Here is a 22,324-nt window from a genome sequence, read left to right on the forward strand (position 1 = left end):
GCTGTTGTTTTCTTGAGTAAAAAAAAAATTATAAGGTAAAAAAAAGCAAAGTCACCAAACACAGTTTTTGTTTTACATTTTAATGATTTTCAACAAAAGAATGCATATTTGTCAAAACAAACTCCTGAAATTATATACAAAATACACATATATAACCAAAACATACCAGTTCAAAAGGACCAGAGTCAATTCAGTCTCATCATCTCAAAGAAATCATACACAGCGGGTCAAGTTCTACCAAACAGTGCAACAGGCTCTCTGGTTCTTCTCACATTAACCTAACAAGGCAGTTATGAAGTATATACAAATGCATAGAGGTTTTATTCAAGCAATATATTTTATCACAAGAAGATGCATAGAGTATCCAGCGTACAGCACAGGTCAGTGTCACCAAAAGTGTTTCATGCTTCCAGACAAGGAAAATGCAAGTCAATTAATATGCTTCAACACTCTTTAAAAAAGTAGGAGGCATGGTACAGCCTCTTTTATAGTCGAGTAGAAAAATAGTTTTAACTTTCATACCAATGTTAAAAATAAACTGTTGCCTTTTCAGTTTCACACGTGTGTGCAGAGGCAGATGTGACACTGAAATACACACGTCTCTCCAACCATTCAGCTGAACGAAAAGAAATCCCTTTGTTTGGCTCTGCAGAAATGGAGGTCATGAAATGAATTACAGTATGAAGACCGAGAACAGCATGCACAGTTTTACCTCATCTTGTCAAGGTAGCAGAGAAAACGTCTTCACATGGTAAATATAAAATGTCAAAAGATAGAGAAAAATACCCTTCCCAGTAATTTTCATAGTTAGTGTTATAGATCGAAACCTGAATATCCCAAATCTACTACATTACCACACATACAAATGAGTAAAACAGCATTGGTATGTCAGGAAAAAAAGATGATGGCAAAAAAATTGTCAGAAAAGAATTTTTGATGTGGATGAATCAGTCATAATAATTCTATTTTTAATTTCATTTCAACTCCTGTCTCTTTCTAGCCCCACCCGCACTCTAGAAGCCTCCACCACTGCTGCCATGCAAAATACTTCCTTGTCTGTGTATTCAAAAGAACGAACTATGATTACAGCCATATGTATTGGACGCTAAATATGACCTGGAAAGTTTGGAAAGGGACAAAAAAAAAAATCCCAGATTTAGATCTCCTTATAAGGAGAGTTGCCAATTTGTGATGTCACAAAATGTTTAAACTGGCCTTCTGGAGCAGTGAACATTTATCCTAAAATTAAACTACTGCAACCGTGACTGTTCTTGGCGTCCATACTGAGCAAAATTAAACCATCTTTAATAGATGCTGCATGACTGCGCACAGGAGCAAAATGTAACAGGTGAATATGTACTAAAAAAGAGATAACAGTAAATGGTTGCGTGGGCAAAAACGTGAAAATAGCAAACAGGTTGAGGTGAAACATTGTCCATGATGATGACACAATCTGCTCTGTCCATTAGTGCAGTTTAACTTGAGCAGCATAAAACCATGCACCAACATCAGGAGATAGCAACAGTCACTGGTGAATGTAGGAGTCCCTGTGCCACTGTCGTCCATCTCTGTCTCTATCTCTACCGTGATCTCTGTCTCTGTCTTTATGTCTTTCTCTGTCTCTTTCCCTGTCCCTATCTCTGTCTCTATCTCTGTCCCTATCTCTGTCTCTGTCTCTGTCTCGATCTCTGTCTCTGTCTCTGTCTCTGTCTCTACCGTGGTAGTGGTGGTAGTTGTGATGGTTGTGTGCAGGATAGTGATCCGTGTGTTGTGTCCGTGTTGAAACATGCTGGTGATGTCTGTGCTGCCGGTTGCGTTCGTTGTGCTCCTGCTCATAGTCCTCCCCAAAGTGCGGCTGGCTGCTCCCGCGGTGGTGATGTTGGTGATGTTGGTGGTGATGGTGATGATGATGGTGGTGGTTGCTGTTGTGATGCTGGTGGTTATGGCCCCGGTGGTTATAACGAGTCTCCTCCTCGTCCTCCTCCACGACATCCTCCTCCACTACCTCCTCCTCCTCCCGCTCCTCTGGCAGGTGCCTGCGGTGAATCTTCTGGCTGTAATCCCTGCTTGTTTGCACCTCCGCTCCACCGGTTGTTTGGCTGTTCTGACCTTGGCCTTGGTGGTCTGTCCGGCGGTTGTGGTGGTGGTGGTGATGGTGATGGTGGTGAGTGTGCTGGGGTCTCTTTGGTTCAGTCCTCAGAAGTCGCTCCTCCTCCTCTCTTTGGCCGTCTTCAGCCCCTTGCTCCTGTGCTGGGGCTGAAGGGGGCTCCTCGTCTAGATGGTTCTCTCGGGAACCTTTTCTCTTGGGTGCAGCAGACTTCTTGCTCTTCTGCCCCTCCTGCATCAAGAAAAATGAAGCATAATGTCACATAAATGCACCACTGTGGCACATGCTTACAGGGTAAATGTCACAAGTATGAATAATGACAAAGAAACCTGGGCTGAAGAAAGTTCGTCCTAAAAGAAAAAGACACAGCACCAAAACCTCATTTCTAAAATCTACATTAACACATCCCTACAAACCCTCAAACACACACACACACACACACACACACACAGTCACCACCACAGCACACCTGAGGAGTGGGTTTTGGATTACCTGGGGATTACAAATAACCAATAACACAGCTTGGTGTACTTCCTCACAAGGAAACAGAGAAAGAGATACTACATGTAAATGTAGTAGGCACTGCAGACTGCCTACTGCTTTTGCATGTAGTATGTAGTTTGACTGTTCTGTTGGGTCTGTTATGTGTTATGCTACTCTGGTTTTCAGTTTTTGGAAAGCAGGACTAAGTAGCCAGATGATGGATTTTTTTTTCCTTTATTATAAAAATTAACAAAAACAAACTCTGGGTAGATCTTGATATTTTAGTTTTTTTAAAAAAATAATTTCACAGCAGACTCGTCATATGTGATCTTTAACCTTACACCAAAAGTCATATTGTTTATTTAAAAAAAATTGAAAGGGATTTACTTTTTGTCCTTACAGCTGATGTAAAAACCACTTCTGTGTAACCTGCATATGGTTTAAAAAAAAATCAGTGGTTTATATGAGCTTTAATGGTAAGGGTAAAAGGTAAAAACCTCTTTTATGACCAGAATCGACAAGATTGACTGTAGTTGTAATATCCACTCATTCTAGTAGATGGTAATAATTCACCAAAACCCGCCGCATAAACTAATGGTGTTAGCACCGTGCATTGTGGGAAACAGTATTCCAGGTTAACTGGTCTGTTGCATAGTGAGAAATTTTCCTGGATCAGTAGGACATCCGAGGGTGTTTGGCAAACTGTAGATTTTGCAACTTTTTGCAAACTACCGTGCATACTACAGGGGTGGCCAACCAGTCAGAGATCAAGAGCCACAAATATTACAGTGTTACTATATAGAGCCACATCACACATGTAGTCTAATAAACACACTTCCCCTTGCACGTAAACGAAATGACATAAAATGAAAATTAATACATCTACGATTTTAAAAGCGCAATTTTTTGTGTTTTTTGTTTGAATTCATTCTTGGAGCCTTGTCAAAGACAAATTTATGTTTTTACTGCAGAAGAGACTAAGCTACATCTATCTAGCTGCCTATCTATCTTGATAGATAGCTTCAAGTATATGAGCGACTGAGGGGACCACATGTAGAGAAGAGAAACCGAAACTTAAGTATCAATCTCATCACCCAGGTATTGATCAATGCTCAATCCAACGTTGGCATTAATGTATCAATATTTTAGATTGAATGGCACACCACTGCTTATACCAATATTTTATTTATTTAATCTTAATTTAAGAATGGATCGAAAAGGCAAAGAGCCACATGCGGCTTGCGAGCCACAGGTTGGCCACCCCTGACCTACTACATACTGAATTTTGGTAGTGGTAAATAGACAGCACACAAGTGTAGTAGATGGTTTGGAAAACAGCTAGACAATCTCTCCCTGTTGTGCAGCTGCTGTAAATACTTTTTGTATTCATCACCCCTCCATTCACCCATTTCTACAATTAACACATTTCTTTGCATTATTATTACACTCTTCTGAAATTCTGTAACTTCATTTCGAGTTTGTAAATTGTTTCATGTCTTGCAGGAGAACCAAAATAAATTTCTTTCCTTCATTCATTATGTCAAAATGTTTTATGTACAAAATGTAAAAACAAACATTATTGAAAGTCATCTCTGTTATCAAACTCCAAAAGAAACTTGATCTGTTATAACGTTTTCTTTTTTTGTCTGATTGACACAAAGCTGAGATTTACGAACAAGCTGTAAAACAACCTGTGGCTGAATGAGAGGCCTTAAAGTTTACAGTTTGTGCTGAACACGTAGCTAACCGATGTAATAGATGCACGATCAGACTTTAATTCATTGTAAGTCCGTGCCAGCCTGTTAGCATGCGCAACGAATAAAATCTTTGAATTAAAATAGAAGAGAATAACACACTGTGAATTGTGACAAGTTAAAAAAGTGTCTTTTTTGCAGGATTGTGTGATTGTGTGAGATATTGACCAAGAAGAGCAAAGGTTGAACGCTCAATATCCTTTAATTAAAACATTACTTCAGCTCGTGGTGCAGGATAAGCCCAGAGCCATGGGTTTCAATAAAGGGTAGTGAATGGTTTTTAAAGATAAGATGGAATTGCAGAAAACAGGTTTTAAAGCTTTTCAACACTACAAGCGTAGCATTAGTTCAATGTTCACAGTTACAGTGCAGAGATTGTTGGCCTGGGTTTGATTTAGACACTCGATTTCCTTCTCATTTCCTCTGATAAAAGCAGAAAAAGATGCAAGAAAAAGCAAACGTATAAACTGTCACTGTGTTTAAGGTTGGATTTATCTCAGTAATTTTCCTTTTTTTTGCTGACCAATTTGAGATTCTGTGCACAAAATCAAGATATTAGCTCTTCCCTTTCTGTTGTTCATCAAGCTTTACCTAAATATTGCGACTGGATCTATATCCAACGGGAAGATGTTGCTCTAATGTTGCTCTAACGTTGCACAGAAAAGCAGAGAGCTTGAACTATATACTTACTTACTATTACGTGGGGCTCTGATGTTTCCCAACTTAATTAAGGTTGACTGAATAACAACACACCTTTCTTCATCAGTACCACAAACTGGCATCTGGTGTTTTCACTCATCGTCACTGTCTGTCTATGATCTACTTACCTTGTTGTTTGCAAAGGGAGAAAATAAATCTAATTTTCTTTTTCAGTGTACACACACGTTTTATTTCAGGCACTTTTATGACTCATCACTGTTTCTGCAGTGGATTGGGGAAAAACTCAGCTACAGCAGACATTAAAAGCTTCACACTCACCAGAGGTAGACCTATCTCATTTCTTCACCTTCCCAGTGGAGTGGGATGAGGAGAGATGAAATGAAAATGTTAGATGGAAACGAATAAAAAGCACACTCTGATCTTCCTCTCTCTAAAATAACATTCCTGCTGAGCTCATAATTCACCGAAAGTGTTTTTTTTTTTCTCTCCAGTCAGAAAATTCTCTGTGCAGATGGGATGGGTGGGATGTGGTGACACTGTGACAGTTTAGAGAATGGTATTAGTGTTACATGGTGTATTCGTCTGTATTTCCTGTACCTGTAGTCCTGTTGGGTTGGTGGGCAGTGTGTTCTCAGCTAGCTGGGCCACCAGCGCGTTCACAGGCTCCATCTCTGGTGGGTGGGTGGCTCTCCAGTAAGACTCCAGATAATCAGCAATGTGCTCGCAGGCGTCAGTTAGCTGGTTCTCATCTAAGATGACGTCAAACATTTCCTGCAGAGCAACAAAACCAGGTGAGGACAGAGTTAAAACCAACTGAGGATAAGAGCTACACAACATAACAGTCCAGGAAGTCTGTGATCAGGTTTTATGGTTGAAATTTAAAAAGAGAAAAGTTGAGTTTAGCTCAGCTCTGTGTTGTTGTACGCATTTAAGGAGAGTCTTAATCAAAGAACAATGTGATTACTCAAGAACGTCAGTGACTAACTTCAGTTTCTTCAGAAAGATGTATTCATATCTTGTTTATATTTTACTTTGCTGTTTATATAACCTCTTTGAATTTGTATTCCCATTAGGGACATCAAATACTGTTTCAATTTTCCTCTCCCTTGATAATTCATGAGTTAGCCTTATGATAGATGATAAATTACACAGAGAGACAAATTATACAGGTTCTTGATCAAACGTTTTTACAAAGTTGTATGGTACAAATTCCCTGTCATTAATTATTTATGGTGTGCAACAAAGTAAAAACTGTTTTCTCTGATTTTTAAAAGTGTTTGCCAAGTGTATAAATCATTTGCAGCAGGGAGATAAAACACTGCAAAACTTTAGAAATGATCCGTTTTTCAAGATAAAAGAAAGTAACACTGAACATGAACACACAGTGACCACTAGATGGGACTCACAGGTGGGCACTGGGCAAGTTTGTCTGCTGCTACCAGCTGGACATTGAGATGCTTGGTCTGTGACTTCCCTCTTGTTTTGATGAGTCTTGTCAACACCTATGTGACCCCAATGAAGAAAAGGGAAAGAAAAAGTTTCAGTAGGTGTGGATATTTGTAGAATAATGTTTTTTTGTTTTTTTTGTTTTTTTTTTGTATCAATTTTCGTAAAAAAAAGTCAGTCCAAAAGAAGATGCTGGTCAGTTTTGGGAAAATGTACATTAATACAGTACCCTCTGAAGAAACTTACCTTTGGTGAGGAGATCTTGACGTAGACCAGAATGGGAGCCAGGGAGGTCTTGGACACCTGGAGAGGGTGGTTTATTGTGTCAGCGTCCAGAACCACCAGCTGCAGGCTGCGGGCCAGCTCAAAGATTCGCTCCACTTCTCCTTGAATCTGGGCTGTAAAAGCAGGAAACAAAAGCCTGAATTTGTCACCAGAGATCCAGGAAATTCATTTCTTATTGTTTAAGTGCCTTGATAATAAAAAAAGATTACACATTTTGCAGGTTTTGAATTTAAATTTTACAATCCACAGATTCACTATGAAATTTCTTTATCTTATAATTGCATCTGTTCTCAAAGCTGATGATGTTTTTTTTAATTATTGATTTATCACACCAAGATTCTGTAGTGAGATTCAGAAGGAAATCATTAATTTTGAAAGTCAAGTATTAAAACTTGAGATAAAGTTAAAGCATAAAATCACATTAAATTTGCAAATATTTTACTGGCATTGCAACTGAACATAAAACACCAAAAGTAAGAACAAAAACACCCGTTGTAATAACAGTTAAAAGTACAGACTTGTGAAAAACTCACAAGATGAAAGCAGAAAAGCTCACAAAACACATAAGAACTGCAAACATATGCTGAATAAGACTACATCAATCTGAATAAATGCTGTTTATGACCGAGGAACTAAGCCAGATTAATTTGCACTCACAGGAGGAGCAGCGTAAGTACTCGCCACTAGAGGGAGACATTCTACCATAACACTGAGTACCATGGATCACTAAAACACATAAACATCAGAAGACATCTGGATGTGTCAGAGCTTTTTTGTGTGCCCACACACTGAACAGCGGCGGTTGTTACTGATATAGGATGAAGAAAAGAAGTAAGGAAGGTGGAGTGTTCACACAGACACGGGCTACCAGTGCTTTCAGTCATACATACCGGCAGCATCTGGGATGAGAGAGCAATGAGAGAGACAAGAGTAAAGAAAAGCAAGTAAATCTTTTCCCCCTTTCTCTTTGTTTTAATATATATTATTTATTTCCTTTGAATTTGAGAGAAAGACTAGACACAGCGTCCTAGCTTATTGCTATGCGACTGGAGTAAGCAAGCGAGCAGTCTTCCAAAACGTCAAAATATTTCATTATCTGTTGTTAGATCCAGAAAAATGACAGTCTGACCCAATAACTCATCCAGACCTGTGCCTGATCATTTCTGTTGCTTGTTTTAACCTAATTGTGGTTCAAAGTGGGTGAGGATTGACACAAGGGAAAACACACAGAGTCACTGAAAGCTAAGACAATTAAAAGAAGTTATTTTAGGATTTAATTGAGTTTAATTCTACTGGCCTATCTCAATCATCCTGATTAGTTAAAACCCAACCAGCCTCTTCTTGGAACAGATAAATAGGTGCCTGATATCAGCTGACATGATTCCCAGCTCCTGGATGGGGTTGTTAAAGACGGGTACCTAAATTGGAGCGGGTGTTGGACCGGTCCATCAAGGCCTTTTTGCCGGGGTTGTTGAGGATAGACCGTTTTGCCAGAGAGATGTCTGCTGTGACCCGAGTGATAGTGATTCTGTAGAGCACACAGAAGAAACAGAGATTGTTTTTATGAAGCCGTGGTTTTACTGCGTTTGAACTGAACATAAAAGTTGTGACGTCAAAGAGTTGAATCTTAACTTACCTGCCTTCAAATCGGTGTTTTAAAAAGTCAAACAGTGCTTTTTGCATCATGTCTGTAACCTGGAATATCACAGGAAGCAAACATTTTCGATTAGACTACCCTCTATTCGAGCCTAATACAGGCAACACACAGCTTTACACGTCAAAAGAAACTTTCTAGAGTTCACAAAAAGATTGTGAGGCACACTCACCTCTAAGCCCTTCAGGGATGGTCCCATAAGAACCACAGGACGCATTGTAGGCACTACATCATACATAGCCACCTGCTCCCCCTGGTCACATGATAAAACACAGATTTCATTCATGGTTTAAGCTTTGGTTATCATGACAAAGCTGGAAATATCTGTGAATGCAGAATAACACAGCAAACAACGAATCAGTCTAAAAAAAGAGAATCCAAAGTCCACAGTTATGACTAATCTAGACAAAAACAGCTGAATTCAATCCCTGGATGAATTATCTTTGGAATTTGTTTCCAAAATTCGTCCGTTTTTGACAGACAGTCTGACAGAAACGTGCTAATATTTAGTCTAGAGGTTGTTTTATCTTGCACATTAAGCTTTGTGGTGCATTTGGGACAATGGGGACCCTCCTCTTTGCATCAGGAGCAGACTTTTAACTGGTTTTCAGGATGTCAACCAAACAACTAACAGTCACTTACCGGTTTCTTTTTCACTTGCTGATTGGCTGTTCAAACACAAAGAGGAATCCAGTGTTAGCTCACAAAAACCAAAAAGAGACCTTTCTTTCTCTTCACAGCTCACACACTGACCTTGTGATGGAGGAGTGTATTTCTTTGAGTTCATATCTTGAGCTGCTTGAGCCGCTGCTTTGCTGAAATGAGACAACATCAGCTCAGATCTTTTTCCCCACTAAAGACAAAGTGTACATTTCATAGTTTCTGTAACAGAGAAAATTAAGTCCAACGTGTCAGTGATATAAAATAATCTGTGCTCACAGACTGCATATCTACTGCTATGAGATGCAGCTTTAGTGAGCTTAGAGGGTAAAACCCCTTGAAGTGATTCAGCTAACAGTTCCCACTAAAGCCAAATTTCCAAGATCCTCTGGATTCATTTCTTGCAGCTTAACTGGGTCGTGCAAAAAAAAAGGTGTAAGAGATGCCAGTCTGAGAGAGTACAAACAACCGGCTAATCTGAAAAAGTGGGAAACGTTCCTGCTTCACTTTATAACTTAATACAATTTATATCTTATACTTATTCACATTTTCAAAAGCTCCTTTTTATGCTTAAACTCCTACAGATAAAAAGGATAAACAGTGAAATGGAGGTTTTTCGGTATGCACGGAATATTTTGCTTCAAATATGTACGTATTTTATCATCATTTTTTTAAATTTATTTATTTTTTATTGTGCAATTAGACAATACAGTGACATGCCAGGTGTGAACAACAAAACTTTGTGGTTGTGTGTGCTAAAAATGTAATTGATGATATTTGTTCTTAAAGAGGAAAATTTGATATTAATTGAATGGTAATAAAAGTTGCATTGTTACTGTGACATGGATAATAATAATAATAATTAAGAAGAGAGAGAAGAAAAAAAACTAATAAATATTTAAATAAATAAATACATTAATAATAATAATAATAATAATAACCTAAAACAACAACAACAACATGTACGTATTTTTAAGGTCACATTTACAACATTACGACAGGATCTTGTTGTGTTTTGAGCGAAGTTCTGAATTTGTTGCTGCTAAAACCGAGGGATGCTGTGACGAGAAAAACACCGAAACAATACGGAGAATGTTCAAGAGGAAAATGCACCTGCACATTACATATAAGATCTAAAATCTGACCTTAACAGAGCTTGTCTCTGCGTGGGATGTTAACTTCTAAATGTTAGTGTCTTTTGTGTGTAATTTTGTACCCCTGACCCTTGTTTTGGTGAAGTTGCTTCTAACTTTGCCTCTTAAGGTGACCTTCAGTGTTTTAAAAGGCACCAATATACATAATGTATTTTTATCATCTAAATTGGTTGGCATAAACAAACATATGTGCATCACGTGTAGCCAGCATGTTGTCATTTAATCTAAGGCAACTGTTGTTTTCTGTAGTCCGCTAGTGCTGGGATTACATAATTTCATTGATTTTGGACTGTCACTTTTTTTTTAACACGTTAGATCCAAAGAAAAAACAAATTGTAATAAGAAGCAGAATCACTGAGTAAGGTGTGGTGGTAGGAGGGGTATTACACCTGTCCGAATGTCACCACAGGAGCAAGCGTTGCCTTGTAGGAGCTTTGGATTCCCAGAAGGTGGGCTACAGATACAATGCAAAAGCTGGTCTGCTCCCACATTTCCCTTTAAGCTGAAGGAAACATGTTTCCAAATACATGGGCCCTTTAAAAAGGACTTTCTGTGATGAAGATCAGCTGTGGCATGCCATATTGTTGTAGATAAGCTTAAATATGTAAAACTGCTGGAATGGACTCAGGACATGAGGTGTTTGTTAAAAACACACCTCTGTTGACTCATTCATGTGGGAGGATTTTCTTAAGATTTCTGTCGACTTCCTTTTTTATACCCGGCTCTTTTATTTTCTTTTTTATGTTTCAACATTTTGGCTGAAAGCTGGTCTTGTCAGTACTCTCCCAGGGCTACAGGGGGGCTCAGGCTTTGGTACTTCTTGCAGAAACAGTGAAGCCCCCTCAACGCATATTTCTGATTTTTGGCTATAAAAATAAAACTAAATGTAACCTGGATCTTAGCCCCGTGTGTCCTGCTTATTTGTATTGCACCTTTTTGCGTAATGTATTTGTGTAAGACTGTTATACGGATAGAAATTAAGGGATGGACATACTTGGCTAAGGCCTTGGCAGCTTTTCTGGCCTGGACTTCTCTTCTGATGAGAATTGTTTCCAGGTTGACTGGACTTGGGACGAAGCCCACCACACCATCCTCCTTCACCGGCCGTCCGATCCACCAGTCATTGTTAAACTTCTGCTCAACAAAAAGGGACAAACTCTGGCTCAATTCATTGCTTGTTTTAACTTTTTTTTTCTCAGCTATCAGTGTTGAGAATGTGTTTCTAACCTCTTTAACATGCAGGAAGTCTCTGGCCTCAAAGGTGACCGCCTGGCCCGGTACAGGAACGTTGTCGTCGTCTGCTGGCGTGTAAGAGAAGTTGCAACGTACAGCGAATGCCACGGGCTTGTACTGTGGAAAGAAGACAGGTGCTACAATTCAAAATTACATTATATCAAAATGATATCAAATTGTTAAAGAGTCTGAAACTTCCTGTTCATGCCAGTTTTGGCATAAAGCACAAAGCGTGTAAATAGTGTGTTCTGACAGAAAAAAAATCTCATTCAGCTTAAATTTAACGATGAAATGTTTTGTTAATCCTGAAGAAAAGTTTGTTTTTTTGAGGGCACTGATACTGGACTGAAACATATCCCCTCACAATGGTTGCAGACTTAAAAAAAATGTCTGCTCTTGTTTACTTTTGGGGTTTATAAAGAGGAATTACCGTTAATTTTGTTTTTTTCATAACCAATCAAAAACTCCTCATTAGGGCTTTAATCACCTACAGATCGAGAGTATTGCTTCCCCCCATTTATTTAAAATTAAAAGAAAACAGGGGGCTGTAATGGTGAAAGTAAAATCTACCATGTATTGCACACTATATGAAAAATGAAACTTTTAGCTGTGCAAAAGAATTCCTGCAGCTTCCTCTTTGCTGCACAGTCGCTCCCGTGTGCTTCCTGCTGGAGTTATAATCCTATCAGAGTCAAATGTCAGCGACATGCAGATCAAGCTGCTAATTACTCCACTTTGAAGACAAGGCTGTGAGAGAGACTGTGGGGTCAGCGGGGGACGGGACGAGTGTGTTCGCCGCCTTAATTACAAAGCACCAGTGGGGGCACATTATATCTGCGGGGGAGGATTTAATTCAATATTCAGCTGGACGGATATCTGCAGTGCTCAGAGGGGAAAGAGAGGGGATGACTTTGATATCAGCTGTGATGTTTTGATAAATTTATGTCATAGAAGTTATGATATAGTTGGGACATCCAAATGTTAATACAAAGAGAGTTTGGTAGTTTTTTTTAACTGTTTTAACTCAATTTTAGCTGAATGTGGAAAAACACTACAAGAACTGACTTTTGGGTTTTATTAAAAACTTTTTTTATTCCAGTCACCCTACATTTTCAATAAAAAAGGCTCTTTTTTAAAGGAACTTTTTTAAAGGTTTGTTTCAGGGCTTTGTGTCTTTATTTATAGATGGGACAGATAATGGTATGAGAAGCAGGAAAAGAGAGTGGGGAGTTACATGTGGCAAAATGGCCTTTTAGGGTCCGAAATTTAACAACGACCAAAAATATTATTAAAAAAAAAGTAAAAAAGCCTAAAACATGATTACTAGTTGGTAATGTAACAAATGTGCTGAGCCCAAGATTTACTTTTTTTTTAAAAAGGAACGAAACTCAAAATGTAAAACTGACCAAAAATGGAACAAGTTGTTCCACTTTTAGCAAAAAGTTATTAAACTTTTTTCTATGCCAAACTAGCCCTGAGCTTTTAAATGGCTCATTTCATACAAAAAAATAGGAAAGAACAAACTCTCAGACTCTGCTTGCTACCATCTTTGGGCTAGGCATTCAGGCACAGTTATGCAACCCCATCACAGGTCTGAAAATATTGATTTACATTTTTAATATGGACTCCAAATTGCTTGGAAATGCAAAAAAATAAAAAATAAATAAATAAATCGAAATTTTAAAAATGCAAGTAAAATATGACTAATTGCAATTTACTTTTAAAATTCTGTGATTTATCAATCAAAAAAGTTATTTGATAGAGCTTAATTAAAATATTCCATGAAATGTGTTTTTAAAATATTAAATTGAGAAGAAATATGTGGTAAAATGTTTATGAATTGTTCATTGACCTAAAACTAGTCCTTGTATACTCCACTGAAATTACAGGTAGAGGTTATGGCCTGAATCAGCAATAATCAATATCCTTGTTCTTATTCCTCTCCCAACACTGGAGGGAGGAACAGAGGCGTCTTCTTGACAGCTGAATATTCCTCCACTAATCCGCTCCCCTGATGTCTGTTTCCTGACTGTGATGCAATAATGTCCTTGAGAGTAGCCTTTGTAAAAGATGACTCTGTGACACCATGCTGGGTGTTGGCTTCTGATGTTTGCACAATGCAACAGAGAGAACGTACCTTGGCCTTCTCCAGCTGCACCTGGGCGTTTCTTTCCTCAACAGCGTCTGAGTCCTGACGCTCTCCCTGCAGGAGAGACAGAGAGAAAGAAAGAAATGAGAGTGAGCTACATCAGTTCTCTGCATTGATTTCAGGGCTGTGCTTTTACCGTGGACTCAGCAATATTTAGTTCTTTGAAGATGTGGTAACTTTGGATAAAAAGCAGTAGATGATTCAAACATTAATCAATCAATCAATATTCATGGTGAACTGATCAAGCAGGGGCCAAATCCTCTGACAGTGAATCAATTATACAACATCATTAAATTTAATTTCTGGTGAAAAAGACACAAAATGATCAAGTCTGAAGCGTAACTCTAAAGGAAAAATGAAGAAACTAAAAGAAAATTTCAGAATAGAAATCTTGTCTGATAGCTGTCTCAAACTCAAGTTGTGCTACGGACGATATTCATCATAAGAGACCAGTCAGGAATGATCTGCCCCGCTTGTTTCTTGTGAATTTTTCATCTCTTTTTCTTCATCTCTGCATTTTGGGTGGATCATTTCTTTGTATGGCTCATTTGTTGGTCATGAACACCAAACTGGTTTTGTCTTCAGTGATATTTTCATTACTATTTTTGCTCCTGTGTTTGTCTGGAGATCCGACATGTAACCATGGCTGCATTGTTTACATGTGAAATCAGCTGTAAGCAGCCTGTAGCATGTCCGTGCTAACTGGTGCAAGGCCTGATGTCTTCCCACAAAGTGAGGAGAAGGAGGTGAGGACGATGTGCTCGTACTCAGGTGTGAGCTAAGAAGTGACAACATCGACCTGTCCTTCTATCCGTCGTTATTGGGAACGTAAGATCTATCTCCAATACGATGGACGAGCAACAGAGAGAATACCAGAAGGCCGAGTAGCATCATGCTATTCAGACATGGCTAACGGAGCTAACGCTGGACACGACCGTCACATTGGAAGAACCTCACCTGCTGTGAGCAGAAGACTCTGGATTAACACACTACATCCAAAACTACCATTACAGCCTTCTGAAAGTAAAGGGATTGAACAGGTGTACATATGTGTTAGAGCTGGTGATTGTCTCAACAAATTGCTTTGATCTGTGATTGAACACACCTTGACGGTATCTAAAAATACAACAAAGAAAAAACAAAAACCAAACATAAATATGGTTGGATGTGACTCTAAATTAACAAGGGATTGTAAATCTCGTTGTGACAGTAGAGCAGGAAGCTCTTCCTTGGCCCATGGTGTATATATATAATTTTACAAACAGCAATAAGTTCTGCTGTTTGTAAAACTATGGCTCATGCATCATACCCCTGGAGGCAGGTGTTTGTACTTTATGATATTGTTCCAGCTCTAATTATTCACAGCTCAGTATAGGAGGATTTTTTTTAAATTTAATTTATGCATATAAGGTTTAGATGGGGTTTCCACTGCTCTGTTTCAGATTTATTCTCTTTATTCTTATCTTGGACTAGCAAGAGCTCAATTAGTAGCGTTGATATATGTAAACAAACTCAAATGTTTCTTTGTCTTTGGAAAACTGCAATGATCCTAAATTACAGGAAACAGTGTTTACAGTTTCTTCTGTTTTTAGTTTAGATTGACCAACTCCTCATTATTCCTTGAACTCTAAGCTGTGAGCAAGGGCTATCTAAAAACGAAACAATATGCTTTAAAATATACTCTTTTCTTTCTGCCTTTAATTGCCAGGCAGCTTTGCAGCAGATTCCCCCCAGGGACGCTTGAGTTTATGTGCCATGTGTCCCAGAGATTAGACCGTCCCCTCAAAGACATGCTAATTAATGCCCTCTGTGTCATAGCCAGGAGGAGATGCAGCCCTCTGCGTCAATCTGGCATTCAAAGATACACATTTGCATCCTACAGTCACAAATCATGCCTCTCATTGTAGACAGTCTGCTCAGTCTGCTCAGTCTGCTGCATTTTAAAAACATGATAATCCAGAGTTCTTGGTGAGTGACAACATGTCAAAGCCTCTGTATCTGGATAAAAATAAACTTTGGTCAATAAAATTTGACAATCAATCTCAAACAGTGTGTGTTCTTTGCAATGTAACGTTTGTGCTGATATATGTTTTTCCTGTTTTTAACTGTCTTCATGCTACATCGTAAACATCATGTACAGAACATGCATGATTTAGGCCTCAGTTTATGATTCCGTATTTTCACCTGTTAAACATCTGTTCGTAGTTCTCGAAGTTATCTCTACAGTTTTAGTTATCTCTGACAGTTCAATGAATAATAAAGCTACAATTTGCAATTTCCTAAGATACAAATAGTACAACAGGTGCAGTAACTTAAGCCTGACTGAGTCGAGTGCACTCCTGGACTTTTTGCTGGGCCTCTCCAGCTTTGTCAACTATCAATTATGCTTGAATCAAATCAGTTAGAATAAGCAAACATCAACCAACTGAATTAAAACATGACAGCTAGCTTGAGTGTAAACTTTTGTTGCAGGGACTAAATTAAACGAAAGTAGCAAACAGACTAGGAGAGGCCTGTTTCTATTCTCGGCTCATGCTGAGTTAAGTTAATCATAAATAGGATAAAGCCATGTCTCCTACTGAACTTGACTCTTTCTAAGCTAAGCTATCTCTATTTCCTAATTCTTTCCCTCTAAGCTAAGGTAGGCTAATTTAGCTGCAGAGACCAGTCTGCTTCTGCTCTACTCAACTTTTGCTTAGCTAACGCTGTTTCTTAACTCTCTCCTCTGGTGCTAAGCAATGCTAGCTAAACTTTTACAGAGCCAGATGTCTGTCGACTCTCTCTTGTTTTCATGCTAAGCTAGGCTAACTCCATTATACATTTTACTTATGCACATTTGTTTATCTAAGTTAGCCACTATGCTACTAAAGCCATCTTTGAACTTGAATTTGAGTTTGTTTTTGTTCCCGAGCGCAAAAATTAAAGCGCCAATGCAGAAGCTTTTATGCTGGTTTAACTTTAAAGAAGAAGTTCTTTGGTTTCTACATTAATCTAAACTGACAATGTTAAAATTTGTATAAAAGAGGTGTCAAAAATTACAGGCAACATCAACATCAAAAGTTGAAAACAAAAAGAGGATTTACGTGAAATTTATATGAGCTTAACATTAGAAATAAAACTCTTAACAACAAATGGCTACATGACAGATTGAGTATCACTGAAATGATGTCTGATAATCCAGACAGCTGAACTGAAAATAAACGAGAGGAAAGCAGAGGTGTCCTTCAAATAGGACAGAAATTATTCTTAACGCTAAAACAACCTTGGAGGCAATTAAAAATCAGTCTTAAATATTATGACTAAAGAAGGATGAGGACATGATGTGCGTGGGTTGGGTAGTGTTAGTAATTAACACAGAGAATAAAATACAGAGGCGAGAGGCTGCAGTGGAGAAAATGTCAGGACAGAGACTTTAACATGATGAGGAGTGAATAAGAGACGAGGAGGTGGAAATAAATCCCCCCTGGGTAGAATTATGCCCAGGCATGAGTTTGTGTTTACCCATAGCTGGTGTGGGCATCTGTTCGCACAGCACTCGCCTCTCCTGCAAGCCAATGTCACCCAGCCAATAGAACAAAACGCCCACGCTGAATTATTAAACAATGTGCAGCTCACTAATGCAGGTGAATTTTAAAATGTCTACAGGCTGAGATAAATGATCTGCTTTTTTTTTCTTTCTTCTGTGTTATTGTTCATTTCAAGGAAAATGTTGTAAAAGAGAGTCCTCAGCGGATGTTTTTATATTTTCTTTGGAGAGTAACACAAGAAGAAAACAACTTCTGATTTTTTGATTTTGCTGCTTTTTTTATTTATTATTATTATTTTTTTTGTTTTTTGTTTTTAACTTTTTAGCATTTCCTCAATACTTTATCTCTATTTGGATTAACCTGTGCTGTGAGCTCACTATCACTATTAATCACTTCCATATTCTAGTTAAAAATATGAGCTGAGATTTTTTTCCCTTAAGCATTGTGGTTATTTGATACCACTGAAGATAAAAGTCACTTTAACATACTACAAAGGTATTCATCAAATATTTTGACAAGCTCAATTTTTTATGAATCTTACAGATTTTAAGTTGTCAACCCCACCTTTAGGGGTGCAAAAAATTGGGCTGTGTTAAAAGTAATGGAACTGTTACATGAGAAGAAACTTCCTTTTTCATCTCAGCACAATAGCCAGCCTTCCTGAGCTGCAGCCTGCATTTCTTCTGTTACTTTTCATCGTTGTTATAACCATGTCTAATATGACTAATTGTTCAATTTTCTTTTTCCAAACTCTTCCCCCCTCTTCTTCATTCATCCATCCTCCCCACCGTCCCTCCCTGTTGCAGAGCCATCTCAGCCCATTAACGTGATTACGGGGCTTAGAAGGTGGGCAAAGGAAGGTGGAGGACAAGGATGATGGGAAGGGTGGCTGAACAAGTAAAGCCCCGTTCTGTGGTGTGCTCCCTGAAGGTGACTCCTTTCCCGCTCAAAAGAGTTTACGCAGCTTTTTTGACACACGCCAGGGGAGTGCATTAAGAGTGGGGAGTCTGATTGGGGAGATGGACTCTATCCCTGAACAGAAATAATCAGAGCCATCGAGTCACCAGGAGCCAGCTGGCTGGCCCCGAGCACTGCAACTCCCCAGAGGACAAACTCAACTCTGGTGTGGTCTTAAAAAATGCTGAGATACAAGTTGTGTTTAAAGGGGTGATATTTCCAATTCATATGTTGAGATATGTAAATTTAGTTCCATAACTTATCCTGAAGTATTTTAGCTGCAGGGAAAATAGTCTTGGGCCAGGGAACACGACACATAGAGTTAGATAACCTACACACAGCAAATATCGCTATAAAGCTATTTAACCTTTGTATCGAGGAGGCTCAAATATGGATCAAGATGTAAGCTCATTGGGCTATTATTTTCAGAAGATGTGACATTAATTTAAAATCAATGTAATCATTTCTGAATCAGTGTAAAATGATGGTTTCTAAGTAGATTGTCATGTTATAAGTAAGATAATGAGCAGAGGGACCCATATAACAGCTCCTGTGGATTTAATCCGATAAAACAAACAAACTCACTTTACATTGTCTTGAACATTTACCCAACATCCCTCCATGGATCCAGATCTCTGATATGTTTCTCAATCTTTAAAGGGGCTGTGAGGAGTTTCTAAGTCATCTTGCAAAAGATTGTGATCCACAATTTAATATAGGTTTATCAGCACCAATATTACAGGTAACAGGTTATTTCAAAATGCTACTTCTTAGCTTGCTGATCGGGTCAAGCGAGACCGGATCGAGTTACGGCACGTCTAGGTCTATGATAACACCACACCAGCTGGCAAGCTTAGAAATGAGATTAGAGATCTGTGTTTTCCTCCCCTGAAAATTATTTCTGTGGTCAATTTTGTATCAATAGTCGACTAACTATCAGACCAAAAAAGGGCAGAAGAGCAGGTAAAAGCTAAATGGGAGAGTGATACAGCCGAGCTAAAGGCTAAACCACAGGCTAAGCTGTTTAAAATGTTCGTTCCAACCCACATGCAGTAGTTATTCTGCAGTGGTCTGTTCAAACCTGAGAGTGTATCAGTAAAATGGCGATGAGGTTACGCTAGCTTTGCTTGGTAGATGGCAGGCCAGACATAACCAGGATTCTCTAACGTCACACATTACTGTAATGTCTCACAGTACAGGGCTGCCAGCTGCTCTAATTATGAACAGCTAGTAAACTACTTACAGTTTGCTTGTTATCACGTTAGCCTGCGGATTCGTCTGAGCTCGAAGCGCGACATATAGCTGGCTACAACAATGCTTGCTTATTGTCACGCTTTCTAACCCTAGTACTACGTGACTGTTGATAAATACCTTAGCTTGTATCCTGTAAAATGTTGTCTTGAACAAAGAAAATTTGTTTTGATCCAATATCTATTTAAAACCAAAACAAACACACACACACACACACACACACACACACACATACACACACACACACTAAAAGTCCTGTCCTCACTACAGCGTGTGTTAGACCCCAGGCCAGAAAGTGGCAAGGCAGTCCAATCAAAACAGATCCTCCTCATAGCCTTTTTTAATAATTGTAATGGATATTATGTGATGTGATATGGCTGTAAATCATGTGAGAGGAATCCCTTCTGTTTCTCTTACTGATGCAAGAAAAAAAAGACATATTAAAGAGTGAACTTTTTAAAATCAACTCCCTTATTTGCAGCAGTAGCATCCCCTGTGTAAAATCTAGTTTATCCAAATATTTTACTAACAAGATCAGAGAAGCAGCTACATGAAGGTGAGTTCAACAAACATCTGCCAACCAAACCAGTTGGTCCTCATCCTAGAAGTCTTTTTTTCTGTTAAGCTAAAACACACTCTCCAAACAAGCTGATAATGAGGCAGAATTTCTCTGAATTTTGTATCTTGTACAAATTTGGACTTGAGTCCCTCTGGAGAGATTAAGAAGACCAAAACAATTACTGTGGAAAGAAAGCCGCACAGGGGGGAGATTTTTCCATTTTTAACATTTTCTATTTTAAACATGCTTCTACTCAACGGAAAAAGAGCTTGTGGAGTGATGAAAAGAATCACGCAGCTCCATGAGATACTTGTGTAAAGCCAGATGAGCATCATAAACTACAGATCCATACTTCAGCCACTGAATTCAAACTATGAGAGATAAATGGAAATGGATGGAAATGCAATTGATTTAAAATTGTTATATCTATTATTTATATATTGCATATTTTATGAGTGTTCTGCAGAACTATGAGGAAAATTATTAATACATTAGTGATGTGATATTGATCCCATGTGGATACCTTAACTGACAACTTCAAGTTGGATACATCCCTCTCAAATGGCTTCAGATTAACATAAAGAAGGGGGTTACACATTTCCCAGTAACAATGCTGGAAGGCCTTACTGAACGTGTCCAGATTTTCAAACAGTTACATATTCATGTGTTTTAGAAATCCCTAAATCTGTCTGTAAACCGCTCAAAATAGTCAACTCCAAAAACACCCCGGACCATACCAAGATTTTCACGAGATCTTCAAAAGACTTTCTGAAATGCTCATTACATAAGGATCTCCTAACTGGTTCAAAACATGTTGAAGGGGTGGGCCTCAAACACCAAGGTCTGCCTCTAACTCTGTCCCTGACAGGCCTCTAGAAGGCTAGCCAATCAGAGGGAAGGGGGTTTGAGGAGTGAAGAGTCTTAAAGAGACAGCAGCTAAAACTAAGCGTTTCAGACGGACTTAAATAAAGGTAGTTTTAAACACCACAGTGAGGAAAAAAAGGATTTTGTTTCCTGAAAATCATGCGAAACTACTACAAGGGTATCAGAGGAACAAAATAAAGTTTAAAGCAAGCACAATAACCTACCATAAAATGAATATCTGATGAGGACGTGTTTATATTTTATAAAAAACAAAAAAAAACAAAAAAACAAAAACAGGGATGCATTCTGTTTCAATGGCTGTCTGAATATCAAGCTCAGCAATGTGAATCATACAGTAACATATCAGGAGCTGAGTGTATTATTTAAACCCTGATGAAATGTATCCTAAAATGAACCTTGCTGAAGCCCTAAAGATTATCTAATAGAGATAACACAGAGGGATGCTGTCTTGGGGTTTAACTTTTACACTTTGAGAACATGAGGCGAGATGAAACTTCAAAGGAAAAAATAAAACAAAGCATCCATCAACCACCGATCAAACCAAAAGGCCAATTTCCCCTGCTCTAATTCAACACTTCAACCCTTTTCCCTCCTCTCCACTTGACAATATCCTGAGCTCAGCACGAGTCGCAATCTTCCACTGCAGCAGATAGTACACACTTGGGCCACTTAAAGACACCAGATCCTTCTGCACACTCACTCCATAAAATGGGAAGACGTTTCCATGGCAACATATGGGAAGAAAAAGAAAATGCCATCTCAGCATAAATGACTCCCACTGATGAAAATAGTTCTCCGGTTGTGGCTTGTGCGCTTTAATCTCCTGACAAAGAGAAGAAAAAGATCATCTGTGCCTCAAACTCTGTCTTCAAACACAACAGGAGGCAGTGCACTGTTTAAAGGAGTGAACCGTAATAGAGCAGCACATTAAAATCAATGGGAGATCCATCAAGCAGCTATTGAATTGACAGATATAGAGAATGTCTGTATAATTAAGTCACCTTGGCAGCGTTCAACATCACAGCTACTGTATTTCTGACAGAACACAAACATCCAAGGCTGAAGAGTTGCTCTGTCTTGTTACATGCCAATCACATTTTTTCAATTCACATTTGCACACACAGGAACGTAAAAGACGATGATATGATGTAAGAGAAGCAGCAGATTCAGGCTTACCCTGTATAGTATGTGCATCTTCCTCACACACTTCAGACTAATCAGACACCAAACTTAAATTTCGGGACCCTACATGAAAGCAGCAATATGATATAAACTACATGAAGAGAGAGTGTGCTCTACAGCCCTCTTCATGAGAGCTATGTGTGAGACTACAGTGGGTGATTCTGTGCGTGTGACTCTGCTTGCATGGGTGGTCACTGTAATCCTGATTGTTTGCGCTGAAAGAGGAGTCTCCCTCTGTATGTGTGTGTATTCTTACTATTCCCCTGCTCCATCCCTAAAGCTTCTTGCTCTTTGCTAGCTGCTCCCCATGCGCCGCTGCTGCTGCTGCTGCTGTCTGTGTCATAATGGTGATGACGAGACAACCAAGGTTAAGACTGT

General features: G+C 38.8%; 1 protein-coding gene across 3 annotated transcripts in view; it reads right to left on the reverse strand.

The window, feature by feature from the left end:
- Positions 1-127: 127 nt before the first annotated feature.
- Positions 128-22,324, reverse strand: part of cacnb2b (calcium channel, voltage-dependent, beta 2b) — a 39,505-nt gene continuing 17,308 nt past the window's right edge. For all 3 annotated transcript variants that reach the window (XM_074688836.1, XM_074688837.1, XM_074688838.1), the window contains exons 2-13: positions 13,574-13,639; positions 11,431-11,553; positions 11,198-11,337; positions 9,143-9,204; positions 9,032-9,057; positions 8,562-8,642; positions 8,372-8,430; positions 8,154-8,263; positions 6,697-6,848; positions 6,411-6,506; positions 5,602-5,775; positions 128-2,338 (exon numbers count right to left, since the gene is read on the reverse strand). In XM_074688836.1, coding sequence (XP_074544937.1) covers positions 1,526-2,338; positions 5,602-5,775; positions 6,411-6,506; positions 6,697-6,848; positions 8,154-8,263; positions 8,372-8,430; positions 8,562-8,642; positions 9,032-9,057; positions 9,143-9,204; positions 11,198-11,337; positions 11,431-11,553; positions 13,574-13,639 — 1,902 coding nt within the window. In that variant the 3' untranslated portion in view covers positions 128-1,525. The remainder of the gene's footprint in view (positions 2,339-5,601; positions 5,776-6,410; positions 6,507-6,696; positions 6,849-8,153; positions 8,264-8,371; positions 8,431-8,561; positions 8,643-9,031; positions 9,058-9,142; positions 9,205-11,197; positions 11,338-11,430; positions 11,554-13,573; positions 13,640-22,324) is intronic.

Source organism: Halichoeres trimaculatus, unplaced genomic scaffold (genome assembly GCF_033239565.1).
Source record: "Halichoeres trimaculatus isolate MK-OKI-2021-1 unplaced genomic scaffold, fHalTri1.1 fHalTri1_scaffold_15, whole genome shotgun sequence".
Classification (NCBI taxonomy): Eukaryota; Metazoa; Chordata; class Actinopteri; order Labriformes; family Labridae; genus Halichoeres; species Halichoeres trimaculatus.